The following is a 13,466-nucleotide window of genomic DNA, read 5'->3' on the forward strand; positions in this document are numbered from 1 at the left end:
ATGCTGGCAATTGTTCCCGACGCCTTTGAGGCAGAAATCCCAATTCTCACAAAAATATGGTACAGTGATCAGAGATTAGCATCTGGAACTGACCAGGGCCAGACAATGCTTTGAGCAACCTCTTCGCCTGTCTTTTCCTCCCCACCCCTTCCCCTGTTGTGTTTTTCTCCCTTTCTTTTCCAGCCCTGTACAATTCCCCACCAGGCAGGGCCCTGGCGTCCCTCTGCCCCAGAGAGACTTGGACCAGAGGCGATGTAGGCACAAGCTGTGCGTATTTTCTCTCTGTGGGGATCCTCCCTCTCCTCCATCCTGTTCCCTCAAGGATCGCTCTGACAAGAAGGCAGGGTTGGTGCAACACCCCTCAGAGCCTCTGAAGGGACATGGCGTTCTCCAAGCTGGCGCCAAAGGCTTGGAGACCAGATGCAGATGTGGCTTTGCCAGCAAGGGGGGGCATGGGAGGAGAGCTGATGGAGGGAAAGACCTGTCCCTTTTCCCTTAGCACCATCCGGATCCACATGACATCCCCTGTCACACAGCGCAGTCACAAAGCTGTACAGCCATTTCAATGGAGACAGGGTTTACCTCCAAGCTGGCATGCTGCTTCTCCTATGGTGCCACAGCAGGACCAGTGTGTCACGGGAACAGCAGGGAAGGGGGAAAGGAAAGGGCAGAGCAACCCATGGGTCAGGACACTGCCAGGGCCTTGGAGAGAGGATCTGGATGGGAAGTGGCTTTTCTGACCCACATGGCTTTAGCTGCCTCTTTAATCCCACCACCTCTTAAATAACCAAAGAGCAAAAATAGTATCATCTCTTCAAGAAACTACCTACTATCATGACAATGTGTTACTCTGCACATGGGGCAAAGGTTGCAAATGTGTCAATCAGATCACCTCATACAGCACAGAGGACTTACCCAGACCTCAAAGTGAAGGGAACAGACTGCATACCATTGCACTTCATGTGTTTCCCTGTTGTGTCTTACTGCTGACCCTGCCCTGGCTGATTTAGTCTCAGAGAAGATTTACACTGGAGGGGAACAGAGCACAGTGCCCTCCACCCCTGTCCCCAGTTCCTCTCCAGCTGAGGCTGCAGAAAAAACAATAGCCTCAGCTCTTCACCCATGATGACATCCCTGAATGGGACGTCCCACCCCAAGGGTATTTCCAGCAGGGAATGAAGGAATGACATCTCTGCAGATGAACAAATCAAAACCCCGTGGTCTCTGAAGGTGAAAATGCAAAATGCATTGGCTGTGGGGAGGGAACATCCATCTTTAAGCAGTAGACCAAAACATGACTGGTGAAACCGGGCCCTGCTCTTAAGAGTCAGTGGCAGAAGTCCCACTCACACGTGCTGAAGACTGGGCTCTGGACCAAGGCATGACTTTGATTCAACAAAAGAAAAAAAATACATTCTATTATTGGATGCCTCCTCTAGGATCATAAAAAGTCACTGAATAATTTAGATTGGAATGGATCTCTGGAGTTCTCACATTCGATCTTTTGTCCACAAGGACTCCCAAGTCCACTCCTGCAAAGCTGCTCTCTGGACAGTCACCCCAGCCTGTATAGCTTCAAGGGGCTATTCCATCCCATGTGTGGGACTTCTCACTTCCCTTTGCTGAACTGCACGAGGTTCCTGACAGCTCATTTCTCCAGCCTGTAAAAGTCCCTCTGATGAGCAGCTCTGCCCTCCAGCACATCAACCACTGCCCAGTTCCAGTTTAGTATCATCCGCAATCTTGCTGATGGTGCACTCCATCCATGCACTCCATCCCATCATCCAGGTCACTAGACAGTCTTGGCCCAAGTACTGGCTCTTGGAGGTTGCAGTTGCAACCAGCTGTCATTTGGATGTTGCGCTATTTTTGATCACAACCCTTTGAGCCTCAGGGCGCAGCTGGTTTTATGTCCACCTTAAAGTCCAACTATCCAAGCCATATCCCACCAGTCTGGCTACAAGCACACAGTGGGAGACCATGCCAAGGACCTGATGAAAGCCAAAGTAAATGACATCAACTTTTCTCCCCTTGTGCACAGGGCCAGTCATCTCAACAAAGAATATGATCAGGCTGGTTAGGCATGATTTGCCCTTGGCAACCTCACACTAACTACTAACCACCTTCGAAAGGGAACAACACACACCTCATAGAAAAAGTTGACACCCACTCCTCTCCCAAGGAAGACTTTTTGAAAGCTAACAATTTGTCACTTTGTCAGATTACTTGACACAGATGACCAGAAAGGATGAAATAGAAATGGAACCATGTATCATAGGTTTATTAGGGAAAAAAGTTATACTTCAAGACCATATAGTTGGCACTGTACTGAAGCAAAAGTATGTGAGAACAATTAAAATGTTAAAACCCAAATCACCATGAAAAATAAAATGCTCTTTTAATTTCTTTAGTTCCTTTTTTGTCCCCGTACAATTTACAATAACTACCATAAGCGACTGATAAGGTATTAGTTCTACACTACACTTAAGCTGGAATGAGAGTGAGAGATGGACCAGAGACCGAATCCATCCCCCAGGTATGCTGCCACTCTCCCAGGCTGTGAGAATGGTAAAGTCTTACTAACACGAGCAAAGGTTGTTGAGCCGTTACCATGAAATGGTAAGACCTTGAAAGTTACTGAGTAAACCATTAATGCTAGATTTCCCAGAAGGACTGCTAAAGAAGTCCTACATTATTGCAAGCTTCCAAATGCCTGCTAAAAAAATCATCATTATACCTTTCATTCATGTCGGCTTTTGCTTTCTGGTCTGGATGGAAGAAATTTTGGTAGTATTTTAAATGAACTGTATCCCAATTTATCCCCAGGACGGATCAAAGTCAAATGGGTTTCCTGCTAGTTGACTCTTGTATTGGTGGCTTGGGCTTCTATTTGGAGAGCAAATAAGTTAAAAGCAGTTTCTAATTTGCAAGTTACTCATCCCATGCATCTGCACAGTGAAGTGAAAGATACTGACACGGAATAAATAACATACAAAATAAGATGAGAACGGATTGAAGAAAAGTTGCACTAAACCTTTTAAATGGTAAAGGATAGAAAGCTTAACTGATGCTGATAAACTGCTGAATATGTGTTTTGCTGGACTATACAGTGCCACTCTAACATGGATAGAGGGGTAGATTCCCATTGAACGTCCAGTCCAAAGGCTGCCAAGGAAGTGGGACACAGGTCTTTGATCCATATTTCAAATGTTAGATCAACAGTACTCACAAGAAGAATACAGCTCTTTCCTTGGTTAATATATTGTGCATAGCCATATCTCAAAGAATTAACAGCACCTTTTACATAAAAATTCCAAACATATTTATCTAGTGAACAAGAAAAACTCAGAGAAAACTTAGTACTCTAAGCAGTACTTCTGCAGATGTACAGTACTGTATTTATATAGATACGGATATAGATACCTCAAAGTGAATTTACACTGTGACGTAGTGATTAGTCCAGCAGTGGGCAAACCCACAGGGCAAGTCTTCAGAAGCACATATTGCCTTTGGTGGGCAGCCGGTTACATGGCATGATTGCATAGGAGAGCCCCATTGGGCAGCAAAGGACAGTTTAGCATCCCATTAAGCAAGCACAGCATGCTTAGGTCGTTCCCGCAAGATATAAGAAACTTCCAAATTTTCATGGCTAATACAGTTCTAGTTTTCACAGGTCACATACATTGCAACCACCTCTCCGTGCCTTAAAGACCCAGAGGAAGAAGGTAGGACACGAAATTTATATCCCATCCCTACTTCCAAGCAGAAATCAAGCAGCACCACAGATTTAGGCTGGTAAAGTGGGGACCATGTTTGGCTTCATGGGGGTTTCTTGAGCAGCTGGTCTTCACTGGTTTGCCTCATTTCTCTTTTTTTTTTTTTTTTCTTTTCTGAATCAGTTGCTTACAGTCCGCTGGTGGAAATCTTTTGAAAAGCATGGTCAGCCTGCCCTGCCTGAGACAGGGAAGCAGACTGCTACCATTTCCCTGGGATAGGCACGCCACACTCATACCAGCCCACGTAGTAGTAGGGTGTTGTGTATCCAATGCGTCCAAACGATACAGGCTCCTGGCGGTACTGGCGGTAATACCCTGATGGGGGAAAAACGGCCATTTGCATTTCAAAACAGAGACATAATAATTTAACAAAAGTAACAGACGCAGCAGGAGTCAATCCCACAGCCCAAATGAACACTTAGAAGCTGTCTGGTAGGGAGTTTTGTCAAAAGGATATTTGCTAGCCCTGGTATTTGCTTTAGATCTTTGTTGAATGATTTCACTCTGGTCCTTTACATTTCTTGTAGTTTTGATTCGTTTTACTGTCCAAAATCTCTTGAACTATTGTGTAATGCTGTAGTCTGCCAAAGCGCTTCTGCATTTCACTCCAAAAGGTGGCTATATTTCAGCTGTGTTTATGAAGTTTGCAAGTCAGTTTAAATACATGAAGGACTCTGGGGCAAAAAATACCATCAAATCCTATTATCTCACAAGGCTCAAGAGACTATCAACAAACATCAGCTTTTCGCAAAATAAAAAGGTATCATTTCATGCAGTAAATGTGGAGTTAAGCCCTTTCTCTCCCTTCCGATAGCCTTTTCTTCATCTGCAGAAAGAATGTGACTGCTTAAAGCATTAGGAGAGGTGCAGCATTCTTCTCCGCATAGCTCGTGCACTGGAACATCTGAAACACTCATGTCTTGTGCCAATAATATAATTTCTGTGTGCTCTCTATCTCTGTCTCCTAGACCTAGTAATACACATCTGGATTAATCATCCCTCTTTTGAACTGAGAAATGCAGTACTTCCCAGTGATATACATCGGTGGCTATTTCAGTTTCTTCCTGGTAACATCACCATGAAAAGAATATCAACAAACAACTTAACATGGAAACCATTAAAGCCAACTGAATAATTTAAATCAACTGACTTATTGAAATGATTGGCTGACTTTCATGATTGGGTTCGTTTTGTGGAGAAAGCCACAAAAGCGAGAGAAAGTCCTCTTGGCTATGTGAGCTGAGCGGTTAACTCAGAGGAACTCCTTCAAGGTGAGAATTTTCCCTCAGAGGGAGATATCTACCACGCCAGAATAAACATCCTGCAGTCCCACCTTAAGTCACAGAATGGCAGGGGTTGGAAGGGACCTCTGGAGATCATCTAGTCCGAGCCCCCTGCCAGAGCAGGGTCACCTACAGCACGTTGCACAGGAACGCGTCCAGGCGGGGTTTGAATGTCTCCAGAGTTGGAGACTCCACCACCTCTCTGGGCAGCCTGTTCCAGTGCTCTGCCACCCTCACAGGAAAGAAGTTCCTCCTCATGTTCAGGTGGAACTTCCTATGCTCAAGTTTGTGCCCATTACCTCTTGTCCTGTCCCCGGGCACCACTGAAAAGAGCCTGGCCCCATCCTCCTGACACCCACCCTTTAAGTATTTATAAGTGTTGATAAGATCCCCCCTCAGTCGTCTTTTTCCAAACTAAAAAGACCCAAATCCCTCAGCCTTTCTTCATAAGAGAGGTGTTCCAGTCCCCTAATCATCTTGGTAGCCCTTTGCTGTACCCTCTCCAGCAGTTCCCTGTCCCTCTTGATCCGGGGAGCCCAGAACTGGGCACAGTACTTCTAGAACACACTAGACGTACTCCTATGTGCTTTGTATTGAATGAACTGGTAAGAAACCATTTGCAAAAGCCATATTTGCAAAGATTGCATCTGGTCCTTTGTGGAAGAGTTTGCACCTCTGTTGAATGAGGTATGTCGTACAATTGGGAGAAAGGTTTCATAGACCTATACAATTTTTTCTTTCTGTTTTTGCATTTTGTTTCTGTAAATTATCTGCATCATATGCCCCTCTCTTTCTTTCTCTCTCTCTCTCTCAAAACCCACAAGTTCTTCTGGGACTTTCATAACCTGTTCAGCTGGGCTTGAGTACAAGACCGTCTCATCACCTACTGCATCAGCAGGCCTCCTCAGAGAGCTGCCAACAGTCATGGACAAAGAACCCCACTCCATGCCCTGCTCCCTACCCCTGAAACCTATGGACGCGATGAGAAGCACCTGGCCAGCACCCGCTCCCGCGTTGCCATACCTCGGATGGTGGGCAGGGCTTCAATGTACGACTGAGGTCCCGTTCTTCCGTCCAGGTGCGAATCCACAAACTGGCAGTGGTCCTCTCCCCTTCCCCAGCTATCCCCAATGCTGTAGAAGGTGTCTGAAGGGTGATACAGACAGATTATTTGACTCAGAATTATTTTTGTTTGGGATGCTATTTACCACCAGGAAACTAGACATGGGAGAAAGCAGGAGAAGTACTACAGTGACAAACACAGTATTTCTAATGAAAAAACAGTGGCTGAAAAGAGGGAGAACGCTACCTTCACAGTACAGAAGGAGATACTATGGAAAAGAGAAATGGGTTATAGCTCGGTAAGGAATATTCCCCATTTTGCAAGTTCATGGACACTGCACCACAGGTAACAGGTGGAAGGAATTTCAACCGAGCCAGTCATTTCAATATGTCATGAGAAAGTAAAAAGGACTCCATTTGTCAATACCACCAGCTTGAGTGCAGTCTCAAATGAAAACTGAAAACTGTGGAGCTCTCCCTCTAGCAGATGAGGTGGGTCCTGCTGCCCTGATTGTTTCTTATTGGATATTAAACACTGCCTTTAAACTATACAAATGCATTGCAATAAAAATAATACATCAGCACAATCTGAAAAGCCATTGAGATAATCCCAGTACCTCAGACCAACAATATGGAAAGCTTTCTTCATTAAGTCTCATCAAATACACCCGCGTAAGAGCTACTGTTAACCCCTGGGAGCACTGCCCACCCCGTCACTGTAATACCAGTCTTTCCTCCACCGTTCCCCACTTCCACCTGCCCTGGGGCTCTCCGGGGTGTGTGTCTGACCATGTGCAGCTGGGGCTCACCTGCCCATGGGGCAAGCGTGGGACTTCCCAGGGAGAGGTGCAGGGAGCAGAACTTTGTTCTCACAGTACAAAGCACATTGCTTTCTCAGGATGCAAAAACACACAGGCTTTTCAAGGGAAACTTCTTCCGGAGAGGGGAAGAGAGAACTCTAAAGAGTTCTGAACTCTAAAGAGTTCTGCTGGAAAGCTAATGCCAGGGCATGAGTGTAACGCAAAAGCAGGGCAGCTCAGCTGTTACATGGGACCTTCTCAAGAGAAGGACTCCCAAGATAGCCATCACACAATTCCTTCACAGACAAGGTGAAGAAAGCGAGAAGATGGAGATGACAAGTAATCATATATCGGGAAATTCATCTCAGTGCCTACCTTTCAGGTCATCGCTGAGGTAAATCTTGTACCTTAAGGAGTTGCAAAGAACTACTCCTACAAACTTGCGGTACCAAGTCCGTTTCACGTACTGCTTGCCACTGCAGTCTGAATAGGTGGGGTCGTACTTAAAAGTGAAGGGGATCCAGATAGGTTCACCACCTTGGAGAAGATAAAATTCAACATTAAGGACAGACATTAGCATTTCAGTCTGAGTTTTGCTGAGGTTTACATCCGATAGTATGTTTTACAAATAAATAAATAAAATAAAATAATAAAAATTTAAAAATAAATAAATAAAATGCAAGGGACTTGATTAAATCCCTTCTAGGCAGTAGACAGCAATAACTGTTAAAATGATAAAAAAATATGATTTCATGTACTGAACCACAGTTTTAAGTTAACAAATAGCCTCACTGTTTTCAGTAAGACATCTTCTCTACCTAGTGATACTCTCTTTCTTTTTTAAAGGGAGCCTGATCCTAAGTCTGACAGTGGCACTGCCCAAATACAGTCACTTGCATTTTAACACCAAGTACGAGACTTACACCTTTTGCTATAAAAAACAGATGTTAAAAATTCTGCGGTGAGTAACAGCCTGTGATGCGAATTCAAGTCTATTCTTGCTATTTGGTTAAAAAGGTCAAATCAGAAACATACTTTTCGGTTTTGTTTTCCCACATTACATCAAAATAGACGAGGTTCCAACAACAGACAAGCGAGACCTTTCCTGGGGAACTCTGTCCAGAGCGCTGCTGCAGAGAAGTCTGTATCACAAAAGACTAAATATCCCTTTTGGCTTGCCTAAATGTTTGCTTTATACTAACCAAGACAATATAATTTCTTTTGAAATTGCTGCTGTAGTAATGTACATATAATTACACAAAAAGCTTCCAGTGTGGTAACTGATATTTTTCTCCCAAGCTACAGCACAGAGCACCATTTTTACTGTGCTATTTTGAGGAGGTTTACAAATGAGATGATTGAAATTTTTTTCTGTTAGTCATTCTTCCTCCCTCTCAGTAGGCACACGGACCAAATCCTGCAAACGCTTGCACGTGAGAAGCAATCGCTGATCAGCAATCCTCAAAACTCCACCAGTATGGACACAAAGGTAACTGGACCGACTTTACACAATTAGTCACACAGTGAAAGGAATGCAGGATTTTGGCTTTAGAATAAAGCAATAAACTCTCTATTTCTTGAATGCAGTTTTATTGCTGTGAATGGTCTGCTTTTGTCCACCACCTTTGCCCACCTCTGAAAATCCTGAAGGATAAACTTAGAATGTCCTGCAAGGGTTGCGCTAGATGTTCAGAAGCTCTTCATTTCTTTCATTTCTCCATTTCTTTCATTTCACCCAGAGCTCTGACACCTCTTTTTGGTCTATCTTACCTCTACCACTGCAGCTACACAAAAAACATTTTATCTTTGTCCAGTCGGAGCAGAAACTACAAATGCAAAAGCCATCACCTTCCAAAATCACCTTTCCATGAACAGACCCACAAAATAACTGACAGCAAAAAACCTGAAGGTGACCAGTGACAGGGGAAGGCCACTGCTCTCAGAGGCCTCCCACACTGACTGCCAGAGACACCACGTGCTTGTGCTCTCCGAATCCTGTGCATCATCAGAGACATCTGAGAGGACATGGAAAAAGCAGACTAACAAGCATAATAAAACATAGAAGGGAGGGAGACACTGGACATTGTTTTCATGAACAATGCAGTCAAAAAGCCCCAGAACCAACCATTTGAACTGCTTAGGAAAGCTGACAAAGTGTAATAACCATGAGATCTTTTTTTCCTGCTTTTCTCCCCAGAGCACCCTACCAACGGACACAGCAGCAAGGTCGGTCCCAGCACCAGGAAATCAGTTCTTCTGATTAGGGGCCAAACCGGCTTATTGCAAAGTCAGTAGGCTGGGAAATGCAAAGCAGGCTCAACAGCATCGTGACATATCCCTGTCATTCAGGTCAGCTACAAACCCTTGAATTTTTTTATTATTTGTAAGGGCGTTAGGCTTATAGACGAGGCTAACAAGTAGAGACAGAACAAACTGATCCCACTGTCCAAGCTATGCTCAGGGAACTAAAGGACACAGATACAGAAGCAATACAGTTTAGTGCTTATTACTAAGCAATTAAAGCTGTTGTACCAGATAAAAGATGGGCCAAAATCAAGTGCTCAATCTAACACATCTTTACAAGGTTTCTTTTCAAAGACCAGAATAAGGGATCTTATGACAGAAAATGTTTTTTGAATTAGCACAACCTGTTCTCACTTAAAACTGTAACTCAAATTGCCTGTTAATGTGCTTCTAACACCTATATTATAACTGTTTTACACAGGTTTTATGCATGTCATGAAAGAAATAGCGGAATAAGACTTACCAGGTGGTCTGACAATGAGGAGGGGATTGTCTAGAAGAATGAAACAAATACAAATAAATTAATATTTTGTTCCAAACCTTGTTTTATAATATGAAAGATACAGTGTCAAACAAGAAAATGTCAGTTGCAAAGCAACTACTTTTAGCTACATTATGAACGTGGGATTTACATGTCTCCTCGATTTGCAGAGCTAATGAGTGTTTGTTATTCCGCTGTTTTTCTCCGTTGAGGAAACTTGCCACAAGGCTGTATATTTAATACTGTAAAAAAAATATTGAGAATAGTATCAAAGTTCAAAGCCAACTCTGAAACAGATTTCCTCCTCTCAGGGGGTCCTCAGAGCAGGAGGAGAGTTTCCCTGTAGGCTTCTGAATATATAGTGTAAGTTACACCTGCAGGCCTAACTTCCAAAGGGATATGTAACCTACCCCTTGTATGCAAATCTTGGTCTCAGACATCCACCACGTTTAGTACAGTTGTTTAGTGGTTTTCATAAATAGGTGAAATTTATCATTTTAATTCTTTTTGTCATAGTGACAGAATTTTTGCAGAAGCCCCCTGGGCAGTGCAGGGTGCACTGCCCACTGCCTCAGGAGCTTCTGGTCATGTGGAATACTCTTTTTTAACAAAAGAAGGATGGAATAGGTGTGGAGTAAGGATAACAAACCAACACGATCCAATGCATTAGCTTCTCTGTATTCATTACATTGCAGTTTCTGTCATCTCCTAATTAGTCCATAGTATGCACAAAATACCTGAAGAAAAAGCACAGTGCTTGTATACCATTGGGGAAGAAAAATTCCAGGGAGTTTTTCCAGTTTGATGAAAGGGAACAACGCTTTTCTCTTCTCTTCAGTGGGTTACCGGGGTAAGATCGAACATTTTCAACAAGCTACTTGCTCCTAGGATGGCATTCTTTATTGAATATTCTCATCAGCTCACATCTTCCAATTGGACTCGAAGAGCATTCTGAACAAACCATTTCTGTCTCTTCTGACCTGCTCCATCACTGTAACTATACCATCTGGCTTTAGATTTAGCAACTGCTTTTGTACTTCTGCCAGATGGAAAGCCACCTTTGGCCACATGACAAACGAAAGATCAGTGCTGCAAATAAAAGTTTAAATCTGGTGGATTTAACCTGTTAAATAAAGCTCGCAAGGGAGCTGACTTTGGACAGGAAAACTAGGCATCCAGGCTCACATACTGGCAGGCAGCTAATCGGCAAAACTCCCTGCAAGATACAGCATGGCGTATTTGTCCAATGTTAAACATTATGCTTGGATTTATACTTGAGCTTCTTACTCCTTTAAAAAAAAAACTCAATATGTTATGCAGGACCATTTACTGATCTTGCATCTTTGTCTCTCTTCTGTGAAGAAATGGTTCTTAATGGAGCTTCTGAAGTGAGCACTATGGGTTGAAGCCAAATGAGCAAAGGCAGAGACTCCGTAAACCTCATGTTTTCCCAAAAGGGCAAAATTTGCAAGAGACAACAGACATTTTGCTCAAGTAAAGACTGAATAATTTGCCTTTTATTTCTTAGTGGAGTCATTGGCCTCTGGCTCAATGGAAGAAGAAATGGGTAAAAATAGCTCATTTAACGTACTATTTTTAGAAGGGGGTGTTGCTCTTGAACACACTATTATCCCTGTGAAAGAGCAGCATGCCTTGTCAAAAAAAGAACAGAGATCTTTGCCCGTCTGATGGAACAATTGTTTCCTATATTTCTTCCAGAGACAACCACTTCCAACTGTTCAGCTGTTCACAATTAGGAAGCTAATTTACTAAATGTTTGGTCAATCTATCAAAGACATTAAACTTCCCATTGCTTCTGTATTGTTGAACATTAGTAGTCTTTTGTATTTTAAATTCAACTTCCTGTTCCCCTGAAGCTCACTTTAATGTCACTTAGATTTTCATAATGACTCCTATGCATTAGGAGTGCATATTATTTTCCTAGCTTTACTGAAAACAAACAATTAACCTAAAATCAAATATCTCAAAAGCAGCAAGTTCAGGATAATCACCATTATTACAATGCTGGTTTCAGTCATTGCCCTGTGACATCTGTTACTAGGACTTCAGTTTTGAGATGAAAATAAAAAGCAAAGCATACCAGATTCTGTGATAAATGAGACTGAAGAGCTAACAGGTCCATAACCAAAGGGATTCTTTGCTTGGACTTTAAAATAATACCTGAAACAAAAAGAGAGGGAAAATAAGATTAAAACACTGATTCCACTGCAATTGCTTTATTATAAATACTACTAAAACAGGGTGAGAATCAAACCAGTAGAATTCCACCGAGTTCAGGTGTCCTTTGCATTAAATGGAGTTGGATACTCAGCCAGGGTATGAGCTGGCTGTTACAGACAAATTTCTCCTTTTTGGAATTGCTTACATGCATATTTTTGGATCACTTATTTTTATCACCACCCTTTCCAAAAAATACACACAACTACATCCACTTTATATGAAAGAACCAATAGCAACAGACTAAAAGGAAAAGTTGCAAGGAAATTAAATTCTGATCTCAGGAACAGTTTTAAATCAGATTAACTCACAGAATCACAGAATGGTAGGGGTTGGAAGGGACCTTTGGAGATCATCTCGTCTAACCCCAACTCCCGCAAAAGCAGTGGTGTGAACTGCAAACTAAAACTAGATCAGATTTATAAGAGATCAGAAGCTGAGCTTCTGACCTTTCTGTAAAAACGCTAGCAGCATTAAGATCACAATACTTGAGTAATATGAGAAAGTTTCACATGTTGCCTTATTGATTCCCCAAAGTATTTAAATCATATGCTTAACTTGAAGCACATGACTCGCCACTAGAACTCCATTCTTTGCTTGATAGAAGCAAAATTATTATCACTCTTAGAGAAGAATGTGTAAGCACATTTTTACTTCATTTCCAAATACAGTAATTTTTATTTGATGCCTATTCTGACATTTTTTCCCCAGATTAATGTTTTCTTCTTTCCTTTTTTTCTTTGTATCCAGTCCAGCAGAAACCAATTAGAATGGAAGATTACTGTAAAAAGTTCCAGCACGGCATTTTTGAAGTTCCTGGGTTAAGGTCTTCCTTTCCTGCCTGCTTGCTCAATTTCATTCTTGTAAAGAAATTAACAAAAAAATGACCACGCCTCTGTAATATCCACATAGCATTTGAATCTTGATTTAGCCTCTCGACCAAAAGCAGACACCTCCAAAAGCACCACACATGACCCACATAACAAGGCGAGCACTTACGGGTGCCACCAAGCACTGGATTACCTCCCATAGCAATGTCCCACCTGAGTGGAAGGCCTGATGCTCCTGGTGAAAGTGAGCCTGCCCCATTAAAAACATCAGGCTGCTCTTGATCACAGAATCATAGAATTGCCTAGGTTGGAAGGGACCTTTCAGATCATCTAGTCCAACCATCAACCTAACTCTGACAAAGCTCTCCCAATCCTGCACAGAAACCTGCCAGTGCTGCTCCGCTTGCACAGCCCACGCTGGGCCCAGACAGCATGGTTCACGGCAAACATGGTCTGACATCCCCTGGAAGCTATTGCCACCTGGCACGGTTTGTGTCTTCTCTTCTGTCCACAAGAAATGACAGTAGCCCTTGCAACCTAAGAGTATAACGTGGTTTAATGCCACAAAAGATGCTCATATTTTACAGCCTACCAGGCTGCAGGCAAATTCAACACAATCCTGTCGAAGGAACTTTGCTATTTTTAGTCTGCCACTCAATTTTTATTGTGTGCACTTTCCTGTACCATGAGAT

The 13,466-nt window shown here is 42.8% G+C and overlaps 1 protein-coding gene across 1 annotated transcript in view; it reads right to left on the reverse strand.

The window, feature by feature from the left end:
- Positions 1–2,249: 2,249 nt before the first annotated feature.
- FNDC1 (fibronectin type III domain containing 1) overlaps positions 2,250–13,466 on the reverse strand; it is a 72,098-nt gene continuing 60,881 nt past the window's right edge. The window contains exons 16-20 of the mRNA XM_054197139.1: positions 11,808–11,887; positions 9,689–9,718; positions 7,297–7,458; positions 6,083–6,205; positions 2,250–4,091 (exon numbers count right to left, since the gene is read on the reverse strand). Of these exons, the coding sequence (XP_054053114.1) occupies positions 3,976–4,091; positions 6,083–6,205; positions 7,297–7,458; positions 9,689–9,718; positions 11,808–11,887 (511 nt within the window). The 3' untranslated portion in view covers positions 2,250–3,975. The remainder of the gene's footprint in view (positions 4,092–6,082; positions 6,206–7,296; positions 7,459–9,688; positions 9,719–11,807; positions 11,888–13,466) is intronic.

Source organism: Rissa tridactyla, chromosome 3, assembly GCF_028500815.1.
Source record: "Rissa tridactyla isolate bRisTri1 chromosome 3, bRisTri1.patW.cur.20221130, whole genome shotgun sequence".
NCBI classification, from domain to species: Eukaryota; Metazoa; Chordata; class Aves; order Charadriiformes; family Laridae; genus Rissa; species Rissa tridactyla.